Source organism: Heloderma suspectum, chromosome 2, assembly GCF_057233095.1.
Source record: "Heloderma suspectum isolate Gila_16-S chromosome 2, 16-S_ref, whole genome shotgun sequence".
In the NCBI taxonomy this organism is placed as follows: Eukaryota; Metazoa; Chordata; class Lepidosauria; order Squamata; family Helodermatidae; genus Heloderma; species Heloderma suspectum.
In genome coordinates, this window is record NC_139459.1 from 307,312,842 (window position 1) to 307,338,699 (window position 25,858).

Here is a 25,858-nt window from a genome sequence, read left to right on the forward strand (position 1 = left end):
CATAATCCCAAGATTTACATGCAGAGAGAAAAAGGAGATTCATTACCAGAACAGAAGAAAAGACTGGGGGAGGGGAGGAATTGGAGGTGCGTGGGTGAGGAAGCTAAAACATCGGTCTTGCACAGGGAGAGGTACCAGAGAGACATACTACTAGTCCTATCTCACAACGCAATCATGAACACCGCATGCCACATTTTTGTGCTTCCACTTTATTTTAAAAGCAAGCTTAAGATAATATGTATTGTTTCAAGTGCTTTTCAATGAGAAGAATGCTAATTCTGTTCACAACGTACAGAATGGTAAACTCAAAACACAAAGGTTGGACATGTGATCCACTGGTCTAGTCTACTGATGTTTATTTCATTCTGAAAATGAAGTTCTGCAAAGGCAGATATTGGGCTGGATCCAAATTAACATGTATAGGGTTGCACCCTAAGTTTGATTTCAGTGGGACTTAAGTCATGATTAACTTGTCTCACTGATCACAATGGGACCTGAATTCAACTGGATCCAACCCATTGTATCTTGTATTCCCCTCTCAAACGTGCTGACAAGTTCCAAACGGGGGTTAATATACTCAAATGTGGGGCTAACTGTGGTGCCCTTTAGGCATTATAGGAGCACCGAGGAAGTTGGTTTTCTGTGGGTTCATCCTACAGTGTTCCTGTAATATTTAAAAAGCCAACAGGAATGCTGTGGGATGAGCCTACACAGAAGCAGTTCCTGTGGAGCTACTGTAAAGGGCATGTTTGTACCCAAATGCTGCAAGAACTGTTACATATAATAAATCCTCAAATTCTTAAGGGCATGAAAGAAGGGGGGAACATAACAAAAACATCACATGAGGCAGGCAGCCTGCTTTTCAAACACAATACACCGACCAGTCCTTAATAGCAAGTTGAGCATCCCTTTGAGAAATGACAGGCTCAGGTAAACCCATTCTTAACAAGTGCCTTATATTTCATCTGATTGCTTGAGACTCCATTGCCACAGGCAACTGCTTAGGCGCCGAGGTTTTATCACTTCAGCATTTTTGGCATCTGCTTTGTTGACTGCTCTGTATGCAGACTGAGAGGCCTTTTCACACTCTTTTCTGTTACAGTAGAATGTGCTCTCAAAACGCCTGCAATCCATCCCCACAGCCGAACTGCTGACAGAGAGCTGGTACTTCCACTCCACTTCATTAAATGAAAAGTGAATGACAGAGATCAGACAGCACTTAAGAAAGGGCCTGGAAGAGGCAGCAATTGAGACCCATTTACATTGCATTTAAGCAGGCTGATGTCTGTGCAAGAGACAATGACCAGCTAAAGAGACAAGGGCTGTAACATTACTAACTCCTGAAGCTCATTAATACTATTGTAAACATATTCATTTTAAGATGGACAAGGGAGTACCAGAGTAGAGTGGTTATGTCAGCTGTTGGAGATGTTATATGTTAGGATCACTTGACTTCAGAATATAGTACAAACTACACCTGGCTGCTAAAGAAAGGGTTGGAGTTTGCCTACTAGAAACAGCAAGTTAAATACATAAAGCATAAGAACAGTATTAATGCATAAATCCACCTAACACAATATAGCTTTGGCTGCTATATATGTCTCATGATGTAACAACTCTACAAAACTGGCAGCTGTAGAATACATAGAGCTGGGGTGGGTTTGGCCCCTTAGTCCATAAAAGCTATGAAACATGGGGGACAGAAGGGCAAGCCCATGTTTGATTTCCATCAGTCATTGGATTTGGTTTCCGCTTACAAATAAGGCAAGCCTCCAATCATGGAATATCATTGAGTTTTGATTACAACTTAGGTTAGAATGGAAGCAAAATGTGATATAGCTACAATTCTATAAAACATGAGCATGGTCTAGGGAGAACATTGAGTTCGGACCTGGAGAACTGGATTTAGAAGCCCTGGCCTGACTGGGTGGCCTTGGATAAAATCTGTCTTAGCCAACAGTTCCTCATCTTTAAGATCTGTCAAGACTTGTAAAGTACTTCACCTATTAAAAAGTGTGGTAATTAGCATCATAAATGATGCAGGAAAGTTAAGTGGGTAGAACAGGAGATTACAGCAATACCTTCACAACACTGATTTATGAATACCTACAGAATGGAAATAAATGGGCTCCAAAGGTGATTAGAGGATCTGGGGGTGGAGGAGAGAACAAGGTCTCTCTCCCAGATATTCACAGTTCTCTGACAGTTTTGAAACTGAATGCACAAGATAAAAGAAGGCTGTTAAGCACTGATCTATGCTTGTGCTGAAGCCTCCAATAGTGGCTGTTGTCAAAGGCATAATAAGCAGAATGCAAGTAAGCCAGACCCATTCTAGCAGATCTACTGGGTTGTATCCACTTATGTCCCTCTATTCACAAAAGGCTTTTTGCTCCAGCAGTGGCTTCTGTGAAAAGAGAGAGGTGATTTTTCAAAAATCTGCTTCTCCTGCAGCCCACCACCACCATCTACCATGCTGTTCCAAAGGGTCCCCCAATCCTCTGAAGCAAATTTTGTGGGGCACCTGGCGGGGGGTGGACAGGGAAGGGACAATCTGCTAACCATTTTGCCCTTCCTTTCATTCAGGGAAGCCTCTGCTGGATCAAAGACCCTACCATGAGTGGAAGGACACAATTAGATACAATCCTGTATATTTAATGAGCTCCGGTAGTATTTTACAGTGAATCATCTACATTCCAAAGACTTCATTTGTATGCCTGCGGAGGGCAAGTACACTAGAACTTTAGTGCGAAACTAAAATATAGGAGGAGTTCTCAAAAAAGCAAGAAAATATGTGGTGTGGAATACTGCATACATGCTGCCACTGATGACTCCATAGCTACCTCCTCTCACAATGCAGATAGCAGGGGGGTAGGTGTCAGCGCCTCAACCAAGAAACAAAACATGCACATGCCATCTGGGCTTCCATTTTTCCTCAGTACAAGTAACTGAAAAAGTGTCTTCATTTGGACCATCCAAATCAGAGTAGCTTCTCACACCACATAATCCTTCAATCACCAGCATTTATAAAAGAAACAAGGGCTTCAATGCAAGGTAGAAACTTTTTGTCTTTAATGTACACTCAAGACACAGTATCTATTCAGAGGCTGTTACTCCAGGTAATGTTGTAATTGTTTTGTCAAGGGCAACTACTTTAGCAACTATCTGGAGAAGGGATAGGCTCGAACAGAGGGAACCCCACAAAACAGGCTTCCTCAGAAACATTAAGGAACACAGTGGCCAGTGTTCTCCACCGTCAACTCAGTTATATCAGGAGAAGATCAACACTTTAAAAAAGAGAAAATCAGACTCAGTGACATTAATCCCCCTATACATATACTAACATTAATTTTCCATTCACAGAAATCAGTAGCATATGCAAAGTTTATATGCTATTAAAGCACAGACTGTCGAACTGAAAACTTCACCCATATTCTTAACAGTTTCTGAAGCTTTCTCAAAACCTTCGGAAATATTTTTATGCTATTTTTAAAGCACAGAACACATCCGAGGCAGCCAATGACCAAACTTTACTGTAACTGACCCAATATCCTTGCTGATGGGTTTTTCCTCCATTGAGGGTTGGTTCCATCTTTCTACTGATCTTGTTAAAGCCAATTGACAGACTTAACATGACTGGAGAAGAAAACAACTGTCAAAGAAGGTGGGTCTGCAAATGGTTTTTGCTATGTATTGACCTCTCTGCAGCATTTACTTATCAGGACCACAGGGGTGAGTTGTCTTCCTTGGCAGCAAGCTATTTCACATGATACAGTGTACAGAACAGAAGTGAAGTGCATTCCCTGAAGGATCAGAAGGGGCTATGAGGAAAAAGGGAGGAGGGAGAAGATGTTTTGCATAAGTTGGTGTGTCTTTGAATATAGAAAGGAGACCACAGCCTCCATGCAGCTTCATTAGCTTGATCCTTCCTCCTCTTTGCCTACAGAAGGACTAGTTTCTAAATCTTTGCTCTGCTTTTCCTCTTCCTCATCATCTTCTTGGGGGTACAGATCCGGGTACTTCTGCATGCACTCTTGCATTGCACGAAACTGGTCCACACAATCTGATCCCTTTATTTCTTCCTTGCTATAATGGAAACAGGAAAAGGCTGACTTGAATTGTTCCCCACAAGGACCACTAGCCATTCCACCAAGGCAAGGACAATTCCAGTTGATATCTCCATTAGGCAATATCAAACCTAGGAGGAAAAAAGAAATCAGTAAGTTAACAGTAGATAACGGGGATTTTAAAAAGACTAATAGATAAATCTCATTTGAATTAACTAGTGTGTTGTAAGTTCAATATGATGTAGAACACGACTACTCATTTAAATTTGGCCTTACAGTAAGACCCTCAAGGACCAATCTGATTGATTCTGTGTCTGATGCCACCTATGCTGACAGGACACTGCTTGTACTAGCAAACCTGGCTGGAGCTGAGGAAAGTCCCTTGTTTGTTTATATGTCTTAACAGACACGTAGCCAAATTTGGGACTGAAAATATGAAGCAGGTGACATGGGGCCTTTGTGCAAAGCAGACGGAATATGGTTTGTGTTTTACAAATGAGAAAACACAGAAGATGCCCAATAAAGAACAGAACAGCTGCCTGACACTTCAGGCCATTGGCTAACGCTTTAAAAGCAAATCTGAACAATTTCCAGAAGCAAGCCTTCCCTGATCACCCTGTGCTTTCTAAGTTCTCCAGGTGCAATTCACCAAGCCCAGCTGCTATGTATCCAACTTAAACATCAATCAGGCTGGACATTAATGGAGGTTGCACAGCAGCAAGACTTAACATATTGAATCCTTTAGGGGAATTTTTTTCCAGTTAAGTCTGCAGTTCTATTCACACTTAGCTAAGAGTAAGTCCCATTGAACACAGTGGGCTTACTTCTGAGTAAAGATGCATGGGAACTGAGAACTATAAACCAAATTCTTTAAGCATTTTGAAATTAACATAAAATGGGAAAATTGACCATCAGGATTTTCTACACATACTTTTGTTAACATGAAAAGCCATGGATAAAATGTAAAAACTTCCAATCCCACTGTGCATGTTAAATTCAATAAAGCTGAGCCCAAAAGACAAGTGAAACAGAAAACTGCTAATGGGATTATGTTTTAAGTCTCGGAAATGTTCACACAAACCATCCTTACATTTAAATAGCCTCCCATAACCAATACACAAAACTTTCTGCAAAAGCTCCCTACAGCATTAACAGATTAATGCAGAAGTCTGCAATGCGGTGCCTATGGGCACCATTGCACCTGTGGGGGACCCCCCTAGGCACCATGTAGCTTTCCATTCCCTGCCCCTTCAAAACATTATTTTAAATAAAAAGCTGTGAGAAATGTTAGGACGCCAGGTTCTCCTTCCTGTTCCTGAACCTGCTTCTGATCAGCAGTTGGGCAGGCAGGAAGAGAAGGAAGGATTTGCTTCCTTGTCCTATCCACACAGTCTTGTCCTATCCACACAGACTTTTCCCTTTTGCTCTCTCCACTCACAGCCTCTCACCTTGCTCTCCCTCCCTCCCTCCCTCCCTCCCTCCCAGCCTGTTTACCTTGCTGTTTCTTCCCCCTCAGAGGCTTGCTCTTTCTCTCACTATTTCCCCCCCCTGCCCTCCTAGCCCCTAGCCTTGCTCTTTTTCTCTCCCTCCCTAGTCCCATCTCTCGTTCTCTCTCTCTCTCTCTCTCTCTCTCTCTCTCTCACACACACACACACGCGCGCGCGCGCGTGAGCACAGCACTTTCCTGGCTGGGGGCACTGATGGCAGAGGAGGAAGCAGGAGCATCAGGTGGGGAATTGTGTGGTGACTCTGGGGTTGAGGGAATGTTTTGTTCTTTCCTTTTGGAGGTGGGGGCATTTTCCTTTCCTTTGGAGCTGGAGAAAGGGGTGTGTGTAGGGGTGTGTGTGGGTATGTGTGTATAGAATGAGAAGAGCAATCCTATGTAGGTCTACTCAGAAGTAATTCTCATCAAGTTCCATGTAAGCATGCATAGGATTGCTATAAATGGGTATTTTGTAGTGCTTCTGTATGGTCAAATATGTGGGCTGGCTTTAGAGTTCCTCTGCTTCTACTCAGTTAAGGGAGGTTGCTGTAGTTACCTATAGCTGCAGTTTTTCGAGTGGACATCTGTGCATATGGACAGATGACCACTCCCCCACCATCCTACTGCGCATGTTTCCACCTATCTCCTCAGTTCCTTGAGACTGGGTAACTCAGCCTCGTAAACAAGAAAAAACCCTCACACCTCAGTACCAACATCAATAGCGACATCGTTTTAGCTTTCTTTGACATGTTACAGGTTTGTTTTTGACCCAGAAATATTTCCTTGGTATCATCTTGTCTTGTGAGCTTGTTACCTTATATATACTTCATTATATTTATGATCTGGGAGGAGGCTTGTTAGTAACCTATCTGATGGCCCATCTGGCCTTATTATGTAGCTACTTGTTTTATGGTACCCTCTTTAACCCTGCTAAGTGAAAGTCATAACCCTAAATTTAACATTGGCACCTCTTTATCTGGATTCTTTTCTAATCAGTAAAGGGCCCTAATGATCTGTTTCTAATGGCTTGGTACTACCGTCTCTAACCTGGCAACCCTCAAAGATAAGACATTAACCACGCCTGGGTCAGAAGGCTTAACTGGCTTCCATTAGGCACTGGGATCTCAGTTTTAATTCCAGAATTCTCTTGGAGGCATTTGATTATTCTATGATTTGATTAATCTATTCTATGATTCTATGATTATAGTACGCTCTGCATCCAAGGCCCTCCTCTGGGAGCATCCTCTGAGGGAGGCTCGGAGGGCGGCAACAAGGGAGAGGGACTTTTCGGTGGTGGTTCCCCATTTAAGTAATGATCTCCCTGACAAGGCCCACCTGATGCCAACATTGTAATCTTTTTGGTGCCAGGTTAAAACTGCCCTCTTCTCTCAGGCATTTCGCAGCATATAACGAGTCTTTTGATAAGGTTCTGGGTGGTCTCTGATTGATTATTTTAAATTGTTTAGATATATGTTGTTGTTGTGTGTGCTATCTGTTTTATGTCCTTACGTGAATGGTTTTATACTTTATATACTGTGTTTTAATGGTTTTAATTTTTGCGAACTGCCCAGAGAGCTTCGGCTATGGGGCAATATAGAAATATAATAAATGAAATGAAAAAAATGAAATGAAGCAGGGACAGTGGGTGGGTTGTGTGAATGCACAGATGATCACCTGAAGAACTACAGTTACAGGTAAGCAGCCTGCTTTTCTTCTTTGTGGTCTCTGTGCATCACACATATGGGGAATTAAAAAGGCAACTTACCAGAAGTGGATAGGTATGCTGCGATGTCCTATTGAAAAAGTGATGACAGGACCGCACGACCAAAGTTGCAGTCCATTTGGGCTCAAACATTGAGTCAGTAGTGCAATATAAAAATTGATGGCCTCACCCAGGTTGCAGCCCTGCAAAGTTAAGAAACTTGAGGAGAGGCTTGTCCAGGCCTGTCTCAGCCACCACAGTGCAATGCAATCGGTACTGTGTGGCCTGATTTTCTAATACCCTAGCAGTGGAAATGGTAGAAATATGTAAAACATGCTCCCTGAACATGAATTCAGGAAAGCATCTCCCAGAGAGGATCTGCCTATTCCTCCTCTTGAGCAGAAGTTGCAGCATACTTTGTTCTGAGCCACTGCAAACAGATCCACATCTGGAGTTCTCCACCACTGGAACAGATGACTAGGGATGTACGAATTGTGTACTTTCACTGCCGCTTGACTTCTGCAGTTTGTGGCCAGTGCTCCGTTCCACCGTTCACAAACCCCTGGAATTCTCCTCTTTTTTTCCGCTCTGAAAATTATGAAGATAAATCCGTACCGAAAACCATAATTCCAGTGCCCAGCCATCTCCATGAGTCTGCATAACTTCCGTAAGAATCGCTATTTTCCGTAAATATTTACATATTTATTTAAAAAAAATTAAATCCTTCTTCTCCATTTACTTTCAGCCAACACTTCCTCTTCCTTGGGGCTTCCCAAAAGAAGGCTGTCTTAGGTGTGCCTGAGCGATAAACTCTTTGTTTAAAGCAACGCTGTTTTAAAGAAAGAAAAAACCTTTTAAAATGACCACGCCGCTCCAGGACCTTCTTGAAAGAGCAGAGAGCCTCCTTCACCACTAGCAACCCTAGGACGTTGGTGTGAAGACGCTTTTCTGCCTCGTTCCACTCATTCTGCATCCACAACGGGCCACAAGGTGCTCCTCAACCCAGGAGAGAATCATCAGTTACAAGTACTCAAGATGGTGTCAGTGGGACAAAAGGCATGCCCTGCAGCAGGTTGTTCAGATCTGCCCACCAAATCCTGTCCAGTACTGTCAACTGGAATCGACAAGCATTGACAGTGCTAGGTCTGTAATGGCTGCAAAGTCAAGCCCAGAGAGCTTCGGCTATGGGGCAATACAGAAATATAATAAATGAAATGAAAAAAAATGAAATGAAGCAGGGACAGTGGGTGGGTTCTGAGAATGCATAGATGATCACCTGAAGAACTACAGTTACAGGTAAGCAGCCTGCTTTTCTTCTTTGTGGTCTCTGTGCATCACACATATGGGGAATTAAAAAGGCAACTTACCAGAAGTGGATAGGTATGCTGCGATGTCCTATTGAAAAAGTGATGACACTGTTGCTGCCATAACTCCCAGTAGCAGCTGAATGTGAAAAGCTGTAGTCCCACAGTACTAAGAGAGCCTGTATGCCAATTTGACCAGAACCAGCGCTCAATCCCGTGGAAGGTAGGCATACCTTGTTATAGCAATCAGAACTGCGCCGATAAAGGGAATCACTTGCATCGGTTTCAACTTGGACTTCTCGTTGATGTAGAGACCTAGGGAAGCCAGGAGGTTCCAAACCACTACTACAGCTTGTATGAGACACCTTTCGAATGAAGCGACTATCAATCAGTAGTCCAGATATGGGTAGCCCTTGATGCCTAGTGTCCGAAGGTGTGCATATACCACCATCATACACTTCGTGAACACCCTCAGTGCAGTGGTTAGGCTGAGAGGACCCATAAGTGGAACATGTCGGTCCTGATGATGAACCTGAGATAGCTTTGATAAGAATTCTCAATAGCAATATGGAAATAGACATCCTTGAGGTCAACTGCTTCAAACCATACTCCCCAATGCAGCAAAGGCAGAATTGTAGTCAACGTGGTCATTCGGAACTTCCTGGGTCTGATGAATCCGTTGAGATTTCTGAGGTCTGGTATTGGGTGAATTCCCCCATCTCTCTTCAGTACGGTAAAATGATGAGAGAAGAAGCTGTCTAGGGTTTGATATGGTATGATGCGCTGAATGGCACCTTTGCTCAAGAGAGTCTGTTTCCTCAGGAGAGTCTGTTTCCAGCTTCAGGACCTCTGATGGAGCAGTCACCTATACGGTACTGACAGGAGGGAGGACTTCAAATTCTATGCTGTACCCTTGTTGGATGTTGTTCAGGACCAAAGAGTCTGAAGTTATCGAAGCCCAGTTCAGGAGAAAATGAGACAGGAGAGTTCCAAGCATAGAAAACTGGATCCTGGATGTGCTCCGAAGGCTGCTGGGTCCGTAAGAGACTGAGCCATCAGTAAAATCTGGTCTGTAAAATGACCTAAATCCTCAGACGGAGGGGGTCCTTCTTGCGCAGATACTATATCATCCGGTGACAAAACAGAAGGCAGAACTGATGAATATGATGTTGAGTCTGATTCATAGTCCTCAACTGACTGTGGAAACATCTCACAATCACAAGGCTGATCATCCCGTGGTCTCTGTATGGTCACTGTGGCAATGGTAAAGGGTGAACTGGAGGAGGGCTAGTTGTAGTGTCCTGAAGCTCAACTGACAGGGCTCGAGGTACTGAATGCAGATGTCCCAAAGAGGCAGACCTTGGTGGGACCAGACAGGGATGGAGGAATTGGCTGTCTTCCGGAGGGTGCAACACTGTTGCTGACGGAGGCAGACAGTATCAAGGTGAGGTCAGCCCTAGGTACAGTGCCCAATCAAAGTATGCCTCTCGGTGTCAACACAATTGCCAGTCATCCTAACGGTAAGAGGTGTGTGGTAGGAAAGTCCAGTTAGAATACCTATCCCAGTCACACATGGGCAACCTGCATCTTGCTCAAACCTCTCGCCCGTATCTATCATCCCTCTGTGAGTGCTCAGAGTGCACAGACTCTGGAGAAAATCTCGGTGTTAATAGTCTCTATGTGCCAGGGAGACATATCGGTGACTCAGGAGGTGGACTGTGCCTAACTCGAAAGGGAGATTAAAGATCCTTCCCTGGTATGGAAGTCAAGGTGTTGTGTGTCAGGCCTGACATCAATACCGACAGAAGTCCTGTCAGTATGGATGAGTCCAATAACTGGGGAGGTGGCGGAATCACAGGTTTTTGCACTCAGCTATGAGATTTTTTAGGTTCAAGATCATGGGATTTTTTGTATCCCTTTTTCCTCTTTTTCTTCTTCTGAGCTTTTAAAGACACTTTAGGCACTCTTGCTCTTTTAGACAGCTTCTTAGCCGTGGAGATTGTTAGAGAACACCCAGGAATTGGAGGGTCTGTACGGCCCATGTTTAGAGTCATACAACCCTGCAGGGTCGGCGGAGGTGACATCTCCGGAGATGTAGTAGCATCCTGGAGCTTGACTGTAGGAGGCTTTTTGGAGTCTACTGCCTCTAAGGCTCTTTTCCACAGTACCACTTTTAAGCGGTCCAAGCAGTTGCATCTGGCTTGTTCAGTGAAGCTCATACAATGAGGGCCGGTCTCAATAACGTGGAACTCCGCAAGACAAAAAAGACAGAGTGACTGGGGGGCAATTTGCTTCCACACTGCACACTCTTGTGGAACAGGGCCTTAACTGCCATATGCCTCTGCCCCGCGGTGATCAAGGATCAGAAAGAGTGATGACAAAAAAACCCAACTATAGTAATCTCTCACTCTTTTTATAAAGGAGGAAAACGATGGAAGATTGGATAGAAAAGAAATTACTAATAGCTACCCTGATGCTGGGAAAGACTGAAGGCAAAAGGAGAAGGGGACGGCAGAGGATGAGATGGCTAGATAGCATCACGGATGCAATGAATATGAACTTGAGCACGCTCCGGGAGAGAGCGCAGGACAGGAAGGCCTGGCGTGCTATGGTCCATGGGGTCACGAAGAGTCGGACACGACTGAACGACTGAACAACAACAACAACCTCAGCAAAGATTAACAAGCTCTCGTGAGGGAGCAAAGTTCCCTACAAGGCAACCAGCCAGGCAGTTGAAAAAGAACTGAGAGGATAGGCAGGAAACTGCCAGGACATGTGCAGTAGGATGGTGGTGGAGGGTTCCCGCCAAAATGATCCTCAGCTACAGAAGGTTCCCAAATCGAGGCTCCGCACGGGCATAGAGCCCATATGTGCAATGCACAAAGACCACGAAGAAGAACTTGGGTGAATTACTTGTCCTTTGACTAGCCAGGCCCCCAGGGCAGCCATTATGCGACTAGCAACATCCTTTGTGGGAGCCATTTTGTGGTGGTGCCCACAGCAGTTTTTCAAATTCCCAAATGGGCCCACAGGTTCAAAAAGGTTGGGGACACATGGGTTAATGCCTCAGAGAGGATATTCAACGGTGAGGTAGCTGACTCACATGTTGAACAGCAGTTTACTTTGTTTGGCGCATTTGAAACATTCTCAAAGGAGAACTGGTACCTTTAAAAAAATGTTTTTATTGAACAAAATTGCTGTTCTAAAGCGATTGAGAAACCACAGACAAACAGATTCATCAGACCCACTGAACAAATTCCACTATAAACATCCAAAATGTATTTTTAGAAGTTATTGCAATGGAAAGGCAAATAATTATACCATCGAATCCCAGCATGACTATAAAGAGAGTTAGGGGATGTTCTCGGGTAACTATTCCCTAAACCATTTGAAAACAAAATATTTAAACTGAAAGACGCAACACCACAACACTTCTCATCAAGCTAAAATGTAACCAAGATGCTGAATTTTGTATTTAACCTGAGAACAGTCAAACATCAACTTAAAAATATTAATTCAACAGGACTAGGCTTGTGTGGCTCTATGGTACTTTTAGATCCATTCTTCTAGACTACATATACGAAACCTGTCGCTATTCACCACGATGTTCTCCTGCACAAGACCCATTGAAAGAAATGGGAGGCTGCACAAGAGCACTCCTGCCCCAGGGAAAACAGCAAACGGGCTGGCTCTCACACTCAATTGTGACAGACAGCTGCATCCAGGACTCAAGCAAATTTATAGGGTCAATTTAACTCATTTGTTTTGTGCTTCTATAAAACCAATTGGCTTTCCTATCTGGAAGCAAGCTTTGCTTTTAAACAAAATTGTATTCAACGTGGATGTTGATTTTCTCCTCAACAAAACTGCTTTTCACCAAAACAAAAAGAGGAGTGGGGAGGGAAGTAGCCATCATTCATCTTTTTGTATTCATGGCCAGTAAGCAATTTGACTCTAAACCTTTAGAAGCTGCTGCAGGAACCTCAGATAGGGGGATGCTGATGCTGACAGCCTGCAAAAGCAGAAATCATTTCCACCCAATCTATAGACTCCGTGCTGGCTCTTGGCCAGCAATATGTCCTGTCTGAAATTATAAAGGCTGAAAGAGAGGGAGAGAGACACTCCGTTTGTGCTTCCGCACATCTTTCTGGTATAAGATACAGATGGTGGCTAAGGTCTAGGGGTGGGGGTGGGGTGGGGGAATCAGCTATTTCTTTTCATCTCAAGAAGGGTGCAAGGTTAACTTCAATCACATCAAGCCTGCAAGTCACTTACTGGAAGAAATGGGGGCAGGGCAGGGGAAATCAATGGAAGTTATTCTTAGTATCCGACTATGAAGCGCATTAGCAAGTACAGTCTATGAACAGCTGCTTCTAATTATAGAACTAAAGTTATATTTCATCAACCTTCTACGATGAGTCTCTTGCACACACCCTGCATGTATTGTTTCCATGCACAGATGATCTCACCCACCTCTGCAGCTTGGGAAAAAGGCTGGCTGCTCACCAGAGGGCGGTGCCACACTCCCCATGGAGAGTTTATTTATTGAAACTGTATAGACCCACAGCCAGATATTAAGGATGCATACATGACACATTTTGGTTATATTCATGCTATAAGTCTTTAAAAGTCAACAACATGACAAAGCTCAGGAACATTTTTAGTTTTTCAGATTATACTGCCTAACTGGAAATGGCAACTGATTCAAACTTCAGTGGCTAGGTTGCCAGCTGCAACTAGCCACTCAAGCATAACTTCACGACCTACCTTTTAGTTTCTGGGCTTATTCAAGGTGCTGGTCTTGGTCTTTAAAGGCCTAAAAAGTTGGGACCATGTGCCTGAAGGACCACCTGCTCCTACATGAACTTGCCCAATCAATAGGGTCCTCTTCAGAGGCTTTCCTCAGGTGCCTCCACCATTTCAGGTTCAGCAGGTGGCTACCAGAGACAGGGCTTTTCTATGGCGCCACCACAACTGCAACTCCTGCCTGAGCCATGTTCACCAGGCACCCTCATTACTACCTCTTGGGCTGGTGGAATCCATCCCATTCTCATAAGTTTTTAAATGGCATTTAGTTGCTTTTATGGTTTTGGGTCATTCTCCTGAAAGTAGCATTGGTTCTTGGCTGCTTTCACTCTTGTTTTATTCTGTTTTTATGGGGGGAGGAAGAGGGTCATGATTTGTTTTACATTTGTTATTGTTGCTAAAACCAAGGCAGTGAAAGCAGGATAGAAATTTGGGAATATAAAAGTAATTGCAAAGGAGTTAATGTGAATTCAGATGGAAACTGACACTTTTCAGTGGAGGGAAAATGGATGTGTTTCTATCTGCTGGATAGGGAATTGGGCTCTCCAGCCCATTTGAGTTTTAAACCTGATTTATGTCATTTGTGGTATCAGAGGATCCGTGCTACTCTCAAAAATAAGGAATGTCATAGCTCTGTTTTATAACACTCGTCCTACGCCTATTGTCTTGGTACAGCCGTTTTACTATGGACAAGTGAGTAGGATTACCAACTTCCACTGCCAGCCAGGCACTGTGTGCATATTTGAAAACAAATCCCTGTGGCAAAGTTTCATATGAGAGCGGGCTCAAACAGGCTCAAACGTAGAGGATAGTCAACAGCACAGTGGAAAATACAGCTGTCTCAGTGTGTAAACGCTGCCCCCTAGAGATTAAAGCCAAATGAAGAGTCCCAACTACGTTGTTTAAAGGAAGAAAACCAAGTGTTCAAACTTAAAACAACTTGTACAAACTGAACTACAGAAATATTGGACGTAATTTAACATGGGCATATGTTAAGCGCTCTCAATTTTATAGACCACTGAGCAAATCTCTCAGTAGTTTCTTACAGGAACTGGCAATTTTAGGGTCTTTAGGAGTATTCATTTATTGGTCCCAACTTTCAGCAATCTACATGTGAAAATGATGGTTTATATTTCTGATGCTAACACTACCAGAGGTTCTCCAACTTGGTCACAGCACACACCCTCTGTGAAGCAAGGAATCTGTTTGCCCCTCCCCTAAAGTAAAGTGGCTGGCCCATTTCTCTCTTATACCAGGATGAGAATGCTGACTGAGACACAAGAGGAAGAGGTCTGTGTCTCCAGCTTCAGTCAAGGTACACATGAAGTCAGGGTTATGAGGACAGGAAAGTGTTGATATTTCTCTTTGCAACCACTCGCATAAGAACATATGAAGCTGCTTTATATGGAGCTCACATAACAGGGTGGGGCACATGAGGCCTACATGCTGCAGGCGTGGCCTAGCGCAGCTGCCTGTCCCCCCACAATTCCACTCCAGCACATGCTGCTGCCCCACTACACAGGGTACAAAAGGAAGAGTGTGTCTCCCCCATGTGGCCTGTGTAGCAGCAAAATTGGGCTCCTGCCAGCATGCCCATCAGCTGTTTGGCAGGAGCCCAATTCTTCTAGGAAACAGGTGCACAAAGATGGCTCTCTGCGCGCACCTGTTTCTCAGCAGAATACCACCCCCGCAAAGACTCTGCTGGAAAATGGATGTGCAAGCGGAGTCATCCCTGTGCACTCATTTCCCAACAGAATCGGCTGGGAAACAGGTGCATCAGGATGACTCTCCCTGCACACCCACTTTCCAGACAAGGCTGCTTGTGATCCAGGTTACTGGGATTGGGGGAAGGGAAGGGTGGGCCGGGGCACCAGATTAAAGCTCTCCCCCTACAATCCCAGTGACTTGGATCATGACCACTGGAGGAGGAAGACCCCTTAACCCCACCCTCCGCCTCATGATCCAAGTTGCTGGGATGGGGGTGGAAGTATGTGTGTGTATGTATGAGTGTGTGTGAGTACATGCATGGTAGTGATGGGGGTGTGGCCCCCAGGAGGTTGAAATTGGCCCCCCATGAAGCACATAAAGCTGCCCACCCCTGCCATATAACCATAAGTCTATCTAGCCCAGTACTGTCTATGCCAAACGGCTGTGGCTCTTCAAGCTCTCAGGCAGAGATCTTTCAAAGCCCAGCTATGGCCATGCAAAGTATATGCTATGGCCCTTATTTGTGCCAAACTCGGATATAAACCCTTAGTACAACATATTTGACCTTTCGTATGAATCATGAGGAAAGGAGAAGTGGGAGATCAGAGGATTTACAGAGTCAAAATAGCTAGTCCATATTTCACAAAACAATATAGCGTATGTTTGGATGCAATAAAGGAAGCCTAGTAACTGAAAGTATAGCTGTGCCACCAGAAAAGGTAAAAAGGGGATACTATAGCCTTAAGATATCGCTGCAGTAAGTCAGGAGTTCTCAAATACTGCCATAAAGTCTTTGGAGGAGGAAGAGGAGGCTCATATGGCAATGCTCGGTCTTGATTTGGGGATAAGCGGGTCAAAGGAAATGGAAGCAGGGCCATATAGGCCCAGAGCAGGTTACAGTAGTTTATGTCTGTGCTGCCTTTTGGCCAAAAAGCCACCCACCCCCCACAAAGCCTGCTCGAAGAGGTTAACATACAGATACAACACTCAAATAATACAATAAAATACAACATTTTAGGCTATTAGAAAAAGAGAAGAACACTCAATTGACTCCGTTACCAGTCATCGAGTCAACAGAAAGGAACACAACCTCTACCTAGACGCATGACAAGGGGATGACCATACTCTGGTCATGCCTTCCTTGAAGGGGTCCTTCCAACACTCCCAAGAATCCATGCTCGTAAGCGAATGAGCTTGAATTGGTCTAACATTACTTCCAAAACTACAGTTCAAATTGCCTAACCTGGATACAGTACTTAGAGGGTGGCAATTTACAAGAACTAAACAGTATGCAAAAGTCTGGCCATAAAACTGCCCAAACTGACTTATTCCATGGTTACTTAAGGATAAAGATGAGAATATAAACTGGAAAATCCCAGAGTCTCTCTAGGACCATGGGATCTTCCACTTCATGTGTTCACCTTTACACACTGAGAACAAAGTAGAGGCGGAAGCCTTGGACTTGCTGTTGATCTTACAGCTGCGAAGCCATTTAGGTTCCAACTTGTTAATACAGAACATGAAAAAAAAATGCTATGGTTATCAACTACAAGATGGTGGCTATGTACTGGGAACATGAGTGGACAATAAGGCACAATTCTAATGTATTTATTCCCAACATGTTTCAGCTGTCTTCACCAAAATTTCTTCAACAGTAAGCTAGGCACATCGGCACTGTCAAGACATAATGTCAAAACATGGTTTGGCATTAGGAGCATGAAGAGGCATGAGGCTTGGGTTCATGTGCTCCCACCTTCCCTCACATGTAGAGATTGGAAACTTCCAATCTTGGTTTGCAGCAAACCACAGTTTAGCCACAGGATTTGAAATCACAGTTGACCATAGTTGGTTGCAAACTGGGATTGGAAGTGTCCAATCTCAACACATGAGGGAGCATGTGAGCCTGAAGCTAATTTTCATGATATTAAACCATGGCTTGGTGTTATATCTCAATGACTGAACTTCTTTGAGTTTTGAGGGTTTATTTAAGTGGCCAACTGCTTTTTTTATTAAGTTGGAACCAGACTTAGTCAGAGTAGACCCATTGATAACAAAAGGACTTAAGTTAGTCATAGGAATATAGGAAGCTCCTTTATACTCAGACCATTCTTCTATCTAGCCTAGTATTGTTGACGCTGACGGGCAGTGGCTCTCCAGGGTTTCAGGCAGGAGTACTTCCAATCCTACCTGGAGATGCCAGGTATTAATCCTAGGACCTTCTCCATGCAAACCAGCTATGCTACCACTGAGGTATGCTCTCCCATTACTAACTTAATTCCTATTGATTTCAATGTGTCTGCTTTAAGTTGACTAAGTCTGGATCCAACCCATTAATGTTTATTAGGTCATGGCGATATGTAACAAATATGGCAATACATTAGAAATACGCTGGGTTTTCCTCCAGATCTACTTTATTTCAGTATAGTAAGAAACCAAACACATATTGGGGCATGCTTAAATGAACACTGCTTATTCCCATACCACTGACCATGGTCTTCATAAGGATCGTTGGGATCATCTGCTACCAGTTCAGCATTGCTTGGTGTCTCATGGTCCTCTTTGGTGACAAATATAATTCTGTCCTTTCCTGAAAATTAAAAACAAAAACACCTCAGAAGAGCATTTGGCCCAGATAAAACCCAGGGCATTCAAAGCTGTTGCCCAATGAAGACTTTGAACAATTCCATAAATAGATGCATTCCTCTTAAAGGCTAACAATTCTCTTCCACTTGGCCCTGGAGAGGATTGTCACAGCTGTGTATGGGTTTGGGTATCACATTTGGTTAAAGCAAAATGGAGGATATTCAGAAATTAAGGATAAACACTGGCTTGGATCCAGAGATGCTTTAGCTCCTCTGGGTCCAATCTATTATATTTTCCAAACTTTCATGAAGACTTGCGAGGAAAATGTGAGAGAAGCAGACTGTGTTAATTCTAAAAGGCAGATTACTGTCTACAAACACATTTTTTTTAAAGAAAAGATGGCATAACGGCATCAGAGATCAATTAATCTCATTAGTCAACAAAGATAGGACAAATGGTAATGAGTTCATGATGTCAGCAGGGTAATTTAACTCCCATTGTGAATCAGTTTGCTTTGATTTTATAGTGTGGAGCTGGAACAAGCCGAATATGGTCACATCCCATCCTGGGATGACCCTGCAAATGGGATTCTCCTAGGGCACATCCCACTGTCTAGCACCAGAACACTGAAATCATGCATCAGCACTTCTAAGGAAAGGTTCTCCGGAAGCGCTGCCTAACCCAAAGTAACCTGCGTAGGCCAGAGGCAACTGAAGCATTAAACACCCTTATAGCAGCAGTAAATACCCAGTCATTTCATAAGAACTACATTAGAACTAATTAGCTTATTCTGATCTAATTTTAGCCAAGTAAGATCACTTAGGAAGGCAATGCCTAAAAGAGAAAGCACTAATACAAATAACTTTTTGTCCAAGTCAGTAACAGGCTAATGAAGCCTCAAATATTTTGCCAACATGAAATTTCACATTTGTTCTTAAACTATATAATAATAGCAAACTCATTCTCCAAGTCTGAATCTTTATGTTGCCGAAACAGCACCATCCATGCATGGCAGGAAGGTATCAGCAGGCTTGAGGGAACCCTAAGGTATGCAGAAGTGCAAAAAATCTTTAGAAAAAAACCTAGAGGGAATGGGACCCAAAACAGCTCAGGGAGAACTGGGCATACTCAGTGGATGCAGAATGCTGTCTGACTGTTGGAAAGGGGGGAAACAAAAATTGTGTGTGGGGGGGGGGCAGAGAATGGAATGGAGGATACTAGAAGAACGCGTGGCCATCTGGCTGCCATCCTGAACAGGAGCACTCCACACTGCAATTGTTTTGTTGAAGGTCTCACCTGCTTAAACCATCACTAAAGTTATAGTTCAGGTGCTGCTTCAGGATCTGAAAATAGTGTACTACTAGATGTCTCAAGTTCACAGCCCAATGTAGCAAGCAATAAAGGGGCTGTCGACAAGTTCAAAACCAGGCAGAACATCCACACGCCTGTTCCCAACTCCACAAAGATGGTGTACCAAGAGTGAGAGTTGGGAGATTTGAACCAGGAACTTCCCTGTAGCCACAAATTCAGTAGGAGGCCTTAGGTAAGCCAGTACTATCACAGCATTAATCCCCACCTGTAATACAGGGAGAACAATACTAATTTACCTTACCGGGCTTTTGCAATTATTACTGAGCTAGTTATGGGAAGCACTTTGAACATTTGAAATGTGCTATATGAATGCTTATTAACATATAGAAAATTTAATGTCCGAGCATTGTACACTCCTATGAAGAGACTGAAGCTTATTTATTTATTTATTACATTTATATCCCACCTTTTTTCCTCCTTAAGGAACCCAAGGCAGCATACATAATCCTCCTCCTCCTCTCCACTTTATCCTCTCAACAACAGCCCTGCGAGGTAGGTTGGGCTGAGAGTCTGTGACTGGCCCAAAGTCACCCAGTGAGCTTCCATGGCTGAGTGGGAACTAGAACCCGGATCTCCCAACTCCCAGCCCAACACTCTAGCCACTACACCACACTGGCTCTCATGGGGGACTTTTCTACCGTATGCAACATGCTGACATTTACAGCATAAGCTCGAGGTCGGTGTGGGTTGTTTGCCCCCTTCTTCCCCCTTGGTCCTCCAGTTGGCTCTGCCTGGCATCGCAGGGGACTTGGAGGCAGAACCTGTCTTGTCTGGCACAAAGCCCCTCTCCCCACACTGATCCTGATCAGAGCCCTTTACATTTTTTCATTTTATTATTTGTGCAAAAATGGGTCTGGGAATTTTTCCCCGCATTTTCCTAGCCCTGGGGAATTAGCACAAATGCCCCCCCCCTTTAAAAAAAGCTTTATTTGGTTATTTGCAGTTGCACGCTTGCACAACTGCAGCTCTTCAAACTACAGAGGCTTGCCTTGCCTTGCCTGGCCCCGTGTATGCTGCAGTTGGCTAACATACAAGGTAACAGTCAAGGCTACACTGCAACAAGGCTGTTTTGACAGCCTTGCACAGTTGGCAGGTGACGAAACAGGGTTCAGATCACCCCCTTAGCAGGGTTATACCCAGGATGCAAAGGGCTGCCTGGACTCTTGGGGGTGCCCTGCTAAGAATGACCACTTGCCCAAGTCCCCAGCAACTCTTTCAGGTGCGTGACACGCCACCCCCATTTTCGCTCCCAGATGCATTAACTGCTTGTGGCCTGACAACAGTAAACTAGAAGCAGTTATTGTGTTTCAGAGTAAAATAAAGGGCTGACATGCACTTTTATATGAAAACCGGTTGCTGCCAACTCAGGGAGGGGTGCAGTACAAGGAGAGGATCCCCAAGGCTCAGGAGAGCACTTTAAACCCTGGGGATCACTTGGTAAGTGGGTGATCTTGAGCACTTTGACAGCTGGGGAAAGCATTCAAGAGCATCCACTTACGCAAGTGACCCCAGGATTTAAAGTGTTGCCCTGACCATTGGGAGTACCCCCCTTTGAGTCCATCCCACCCCGAGTCGGCAGCACCCCCTTTTCATATAAAACTGCATCCCACCCCCTTTTCACTCCTTTTCTCTTAGATGTGGCTACATTTGACAGCTGTCAAAGGTTGCTGCAACTAAGAAAAAAATCGGGAGGTGTATAGATCTGCTTGAAAAAGACCCTCTTTGTCATAGAAAGCCTTTTCCAAGCAGATCTACATGCCTCCCCACTTTTTTCTCCTGTTTCCCTTAGCCACGGCAACTTTTGACAGTTCCTCTGACAGGACCAAAAAAGGTGTAGAATGCACTTTTATCATAGGGGTGCTACTGACTTGAGGTGGAGTGGACTAGAAGTGGGGCAACCCCAATGATCAGGGCAACACTTTAAATCCCAAGGATCACTTGATTACCTGGGTGATCTTGAGCACTTTGACAGGTGGGGACAGTGCTCAAGATCACCCACTTACTCAAGTGACCCCCAGGATTTAAAGTGTTGCTCTGATGCTTGGGGATCCCCTCCTTGTACTGTACCCCTCCCTGAGTCGGCAGCAATTCGTTTTCATATAAAAGTGAACATCACCCTCCTTTTCTGATTAAAGGCAGCCACTGGCATGATCACATCACTCCAGTGCTGAAGGAGTTGCACTGGTTACCAGTTGTTTTCCGGGCCAAATTCAAGGCACTGGTTTTGACCTTTAAACCCCTATATGGTTCCCGCCCAGTCTATCTTAAGGAGCGCCTCCAGCAACACCAGACAGGCCGCTCAACAAGATCAGCCTCAGATGGCCTTCTCTCTGTCCCATCAGCCAGGACGGCTAGGCTGGTGAGGATGAGGGAGAGGGCCTTCTCTGTGGTGGCCCCCACTCTGTGGTGGCCCCCACTCTGTGGAACTCCCTCCCTAGGGAACTCCACCATGCCCCCTCTTTAAGGAGCTTCTGCCATGCATTGAAAACTTGGTTGTTCAGGCAGGCATTTGGGGTGGGCTAGGAAAATTTTAGAAAATGATGTTTTAACGTGTACTTTTATTGTTTTTAAACTGTTTGTATTTTTGTACATCGCCCAGAGTGGCAGGGTGACCGGCCAGATGGGCGATTAAGAAATTTAATAATAATAAATGAAATAAATAAATATTCTCTCCCAAATGCAGTAACTGTTTCTAGTTTGACAGGGACTCAGGCAAGTGGGGATTCCTATCAGGGCACCCCCAAGGTTCAGGGCAATGCACTGAACCCTGGGGATACCCTTGCTAGGGGGGTGGTCTACACCCAGTTTCCCAGCCTATCAGTTGTATAGCCTTGACTGTTTCTTTGTATGTTTGACAAGTTGAGCACCCAAGGCCTTATAATTTGGAAACCCACAGTTGCACATGAATAACCGAATTTAAAAAAATTAAAAGGGGGGATATGTACACATAAAACAAGGTTGGGAAAATGAGAAAAAAATTCCGGGCTCTGTTTTTGCGCAAAAAAGAAAAAAGAAATAACGGGTTCCGACTGCAGTCAGGATCACAATTGGAGCAGGGGCAGGGCCTTAGTGGCAGACAAGATAGGTTCTGCCGCCAAGTCCCTTGGGATGCTGGGCGGAGCCGGCTGAAGGGGAAGCGGGGGGGGGGGGAGAGAAACAATGACTGCACCATGGTTGATGCGCCCAATTGTCTAGCAGGCACACCAACCATATGCTGGTTGGTGCACCTGGCTGGTGTTTGCAAAACAGCTCACAGTGCATGGCTAGTCACTCATGATGGGTTGGTGTTGTTTTGCGAACACACCCAATATCTTCCTACATTTGATAGGCTCAGCCATTTATTTGGGAGAATTGGGGGAGGGGGAGAGAGAAAATGGAAGTACACAATCAAAACCCAGTTCAACAGTGAAGGGTGCAATCCTATTCTTCCTCTCCTCAAATCATATTTTTAAAAGCAGATCTATACAGGTCCCAGTTCAGCTGATATCAACAGAGGTGGGGAGACAGTGGTCATAAAAGATCAGGTATTACTTAAAAAAAAAAAAAGGCAGACTAGAAAATACATGTTACATACAAATTCAAGAAGTGAGAGGTAATATTAGAAGTGCGGACTGGTTCTATCTCTCACAACTTAAAACACTTTTCTCTTTGCCTTTCAAGTGAAATTGAGATGGGAAATCTTTTCATACATAGTTCCATTAAAATCTGATAAGGCCTTTAAGGGCTGGCCACCTATGTGCTGCTTTTTACATTATTTTAAAATGTATTCCCCACCGTTCTACTTCCAGTAGTATTCAAGACAACTATGGCACAGATAATGCCACTTACAAGAAATAAATTGTTACTGTTCACACATGGTGTTACTGAATGAGGTAAGGGAAGAGTCTTGCAATGCTGCTTGTTCTTGGCTTTTAGCCATTTCAGCCCTTGAAGATAAAAGCAAACTCAGGCACTCTCAACCGAGAGTAACTAATCTTATTAGCAGGCCTAGTGAGTGCATGAACATGCTTTCAGATGGGTAACTGTGTTAATCTTTTGCAGAAGAAAGAATGAGAGAACACTGTGGCTACCTCAAAGGCAAAAAAATTGGTACATATGCCTTGCAACTACAGCCTCTAATCCATTAAAGCCATGATCAATTTGCTAGTCTTTAACATACAACAAGACTTGTTTTTGGATTAAATATGTGTGCTCTTGGACACAGCAACTAAATGCAAGGCAAAAATCACAGTCATATTTACAGTTTTATAATATATTACCTTATAAAGCCTGTGCTCAAACACCTATTAAATATAATTACAAGCATTTGTTTAAGTATTTACATGACTTTAGATTTAAATGACAATTCGATGCTTTCATTTAAATTGCTTTACTTATTCACTATCATTTTATTACTACCATTCAGTCAGTACTCAGTGTTTATCTAGCTTTTTATTATATATTTGGTTCTCAACGGTTCTCTATTAAATCACACATTTTGTAATTTATGCTGTTAGTGGATGTTACTGTTTGACAACACTGGACAGCCAGTGTGGTGTAGTGGCTAGAGTGTTGGACTGGGAATCGGGAGATCTGGGTTCTAGTCATCACTCCGCCATGTCACCACTTGGCCATGGAAGCTCACTGGGTGACTTTGGGCCAGTCACAGACTCCCAGCCCAACCTACCTCGCAGGGTTGTTGTTGTGAGGATAAAATAGAGAGGAGGATTATGTATGCTGCCTTGGGTTCCTTAAGGAGGAAAAAAGGCGGGATATAAATGCAATAAATAAACAAATCATTACACTACTTGACAGAAATTGCTAGTCAGTGTCATCATTTCACCCACTTTCCATGTAGGGAAAATGGAGCAGGAGGGGGAGAAAGGACTAAACAGACCTCTACTCAAGAATTACTGGTAAAAGGAACAGCACCTTACTATCAACATCAAACTGGATACTAGTATAAAAAATTAGCTTTCACCATAAAAGTCTTCCAAGTTCATGCTGTCACTCAGCCATAAATATATGCATGTCTCAAGTAGTCAAAACTGGTTGGGGCTGCCTTCTGTATATTAGAATGTTGGTTCCATGTAGCGAAGCAGCCCTCTACGTAACCTACTTTTACAGCCTTGTTAAGGAATTTAAAATGTAATAGAAACCCAGTATAACCCTTCATGAGCCCTTAGATCAGAACAGTAGTATGTTCAGTTGTAATTCTTTATTTAAGGGCATCAGAAGTCAAAATCAAATGTTCTAATCTCACATGTGTTTTCATCTAGCGGAGTTACAGTGTAAGTTTGAACAGTTATCAGACTTCACCTACTCCTGAACTCTGGCAAGTCTCCAGAGGAAGGGATCTTCTGCAAGTGCAGCAAAAAAAAACAAAAACCCTTAGTCAAGCTGGATTTGATAGCCAGGGGGCAGGATAAAAGAGCTCACTGGAAGGGCCTTAGCTCAGTATATGATTTGCAGGTGGAAGGCCCCTTTAGGTTCAATTCGAAACATCTCCAGTTAAAAGGGGATCTTAAGTAGCAAGGCTGAGGAAGCTTTCTGCCCAAGATCCTGGGACTAGAGAGATATCACCAAGTCAGAACAGACAATACAGGGCAGCCTTCCCGAACCTGGTGCCCTCCAGATGAGTTAGACTACAACTCCCAGCATCCCAGCCAGCCATGCTGACTAGGAAACCATGGGAGTTGTAGTCCAACACATCTGGAGGGCATGTGGTTGGGAAAGGCTGACGTAGAGCTTTGATGAATCAATAGTTTCAGTAAAGGCAGCATCCTATGTTCAAAAAGAGGCTTCTACCCATGGCACTGGGAAATTTTGCGATTAAGGTTTTTTTTTTAAGTTTAAGTGCAACCTGACAGCACACTTTTCTTACACTTTACTCAACTGGCAACGTTTAAGAACAGACCAGAGGCCACCTTAAAAATCTGCCAAGGGCACAATCCTATGAGTGCGCGCGCACGTGCGCGAGAGAGAGAAAGAGAGAGAGAAAGAGAGAAGTCCTACAAGTTCCAGCAATCCCCAGCCAGCACGGCTTGAGAATGCTGGGAGTTGTAGGGCTTTTCTCTTTCTCTAAGCATGCATAGAATTGCATCCTAAGAGAGGTGAAATATAACCGGGGTTCAACTCCCTGCTCAGCCACGTGACTCTCGCGGAGTGACCTTGGGCCGGCAATGCTCTCCTAGCCTAGCCGACCTACTCACAGGGTTGTTTCGAGCGGAGGGGGGCACCGCATACACTACCTTGAGTTTTTTGGGCGAAGGGCAAATAAAACTGTAGCAAATGCATACGGTAAAATAAATACTGCAACCATTTATCCCGAGTTGCATTTTTAATAGCGCAAACCACTTTGAGCGTGTGGGAAACTGGTATAAAATATTGTAATACAATGAATAATTATTCTCCTCCCCGAGAACCATTCAAAGTTTTGAACAAGCTACGAGAAGGGATGTGGCTGCACCACCACTAATACTAACACCGCTTCTAATACTACGACTACTGTCACCTCCTCCCCCTTTTTTCCGCGCGCGCCCCGGTACCTTCTTGCCTGCAGTAGGACATGGCTGGGGAAAGCAGGGAGCGCGTTGTTCCCTCCACGACGCCAAATGGCCCAAACCACGACCCGTCGGTCGGCCCCAACACCGTTACTAGCCGGCGGCACAGCGGAGCGCACGCAGTTTTTTCCCTGCTTCCAGGCACCCTCGCGGCGACCTCTCACCCGCGCAGCGCGGGAAGGACCCCAAGGTGAAGCCCAGAAGCCGCCTGAGCGCCTCTTTCTCCCCCACACACGGGAACCCACGAGCGTCGCAAGATCGCCCCGGCAGGGCCAGAGTCTTCCCTCCTGAGTTAT

General features: G+C 44.3%; 1 protein-coding gene across 1 annotated transcript; it reads right to left on the reverse strand.

Moving 5' to 3' along the window:
- Nucleotides 1–188: 188 nt before the first annotated feature.
- CHCHD4 (coiled-coil-helix-coiled-coil-helix domain containing 4) lies at nucleotides 189–25,724 on the reverse strand. Its single transcript, XM_084840208.1, has 3 exons — nucleotides 25,548–25,724; nucleotides 17,555–17,653; nucleotides 189–4,195 (listed from the first exon to the last, which is right to left on the reverse strand). The coding sequence occupies exons 1-3, from the start codon at nucleotides 25,567–25,569 to the stop codon at nucleotides 3,912–3,914; spliced, it is 405 nt and encodes a 134-aa protein (XP_084696334.1). The 5' UTR covers nucleotides 25,570–25,724; the 3' UTR covers nucleotides 189–3,911.
- Nucleotides 25,725–25,858: the final 134 nt, after the last annotated feature.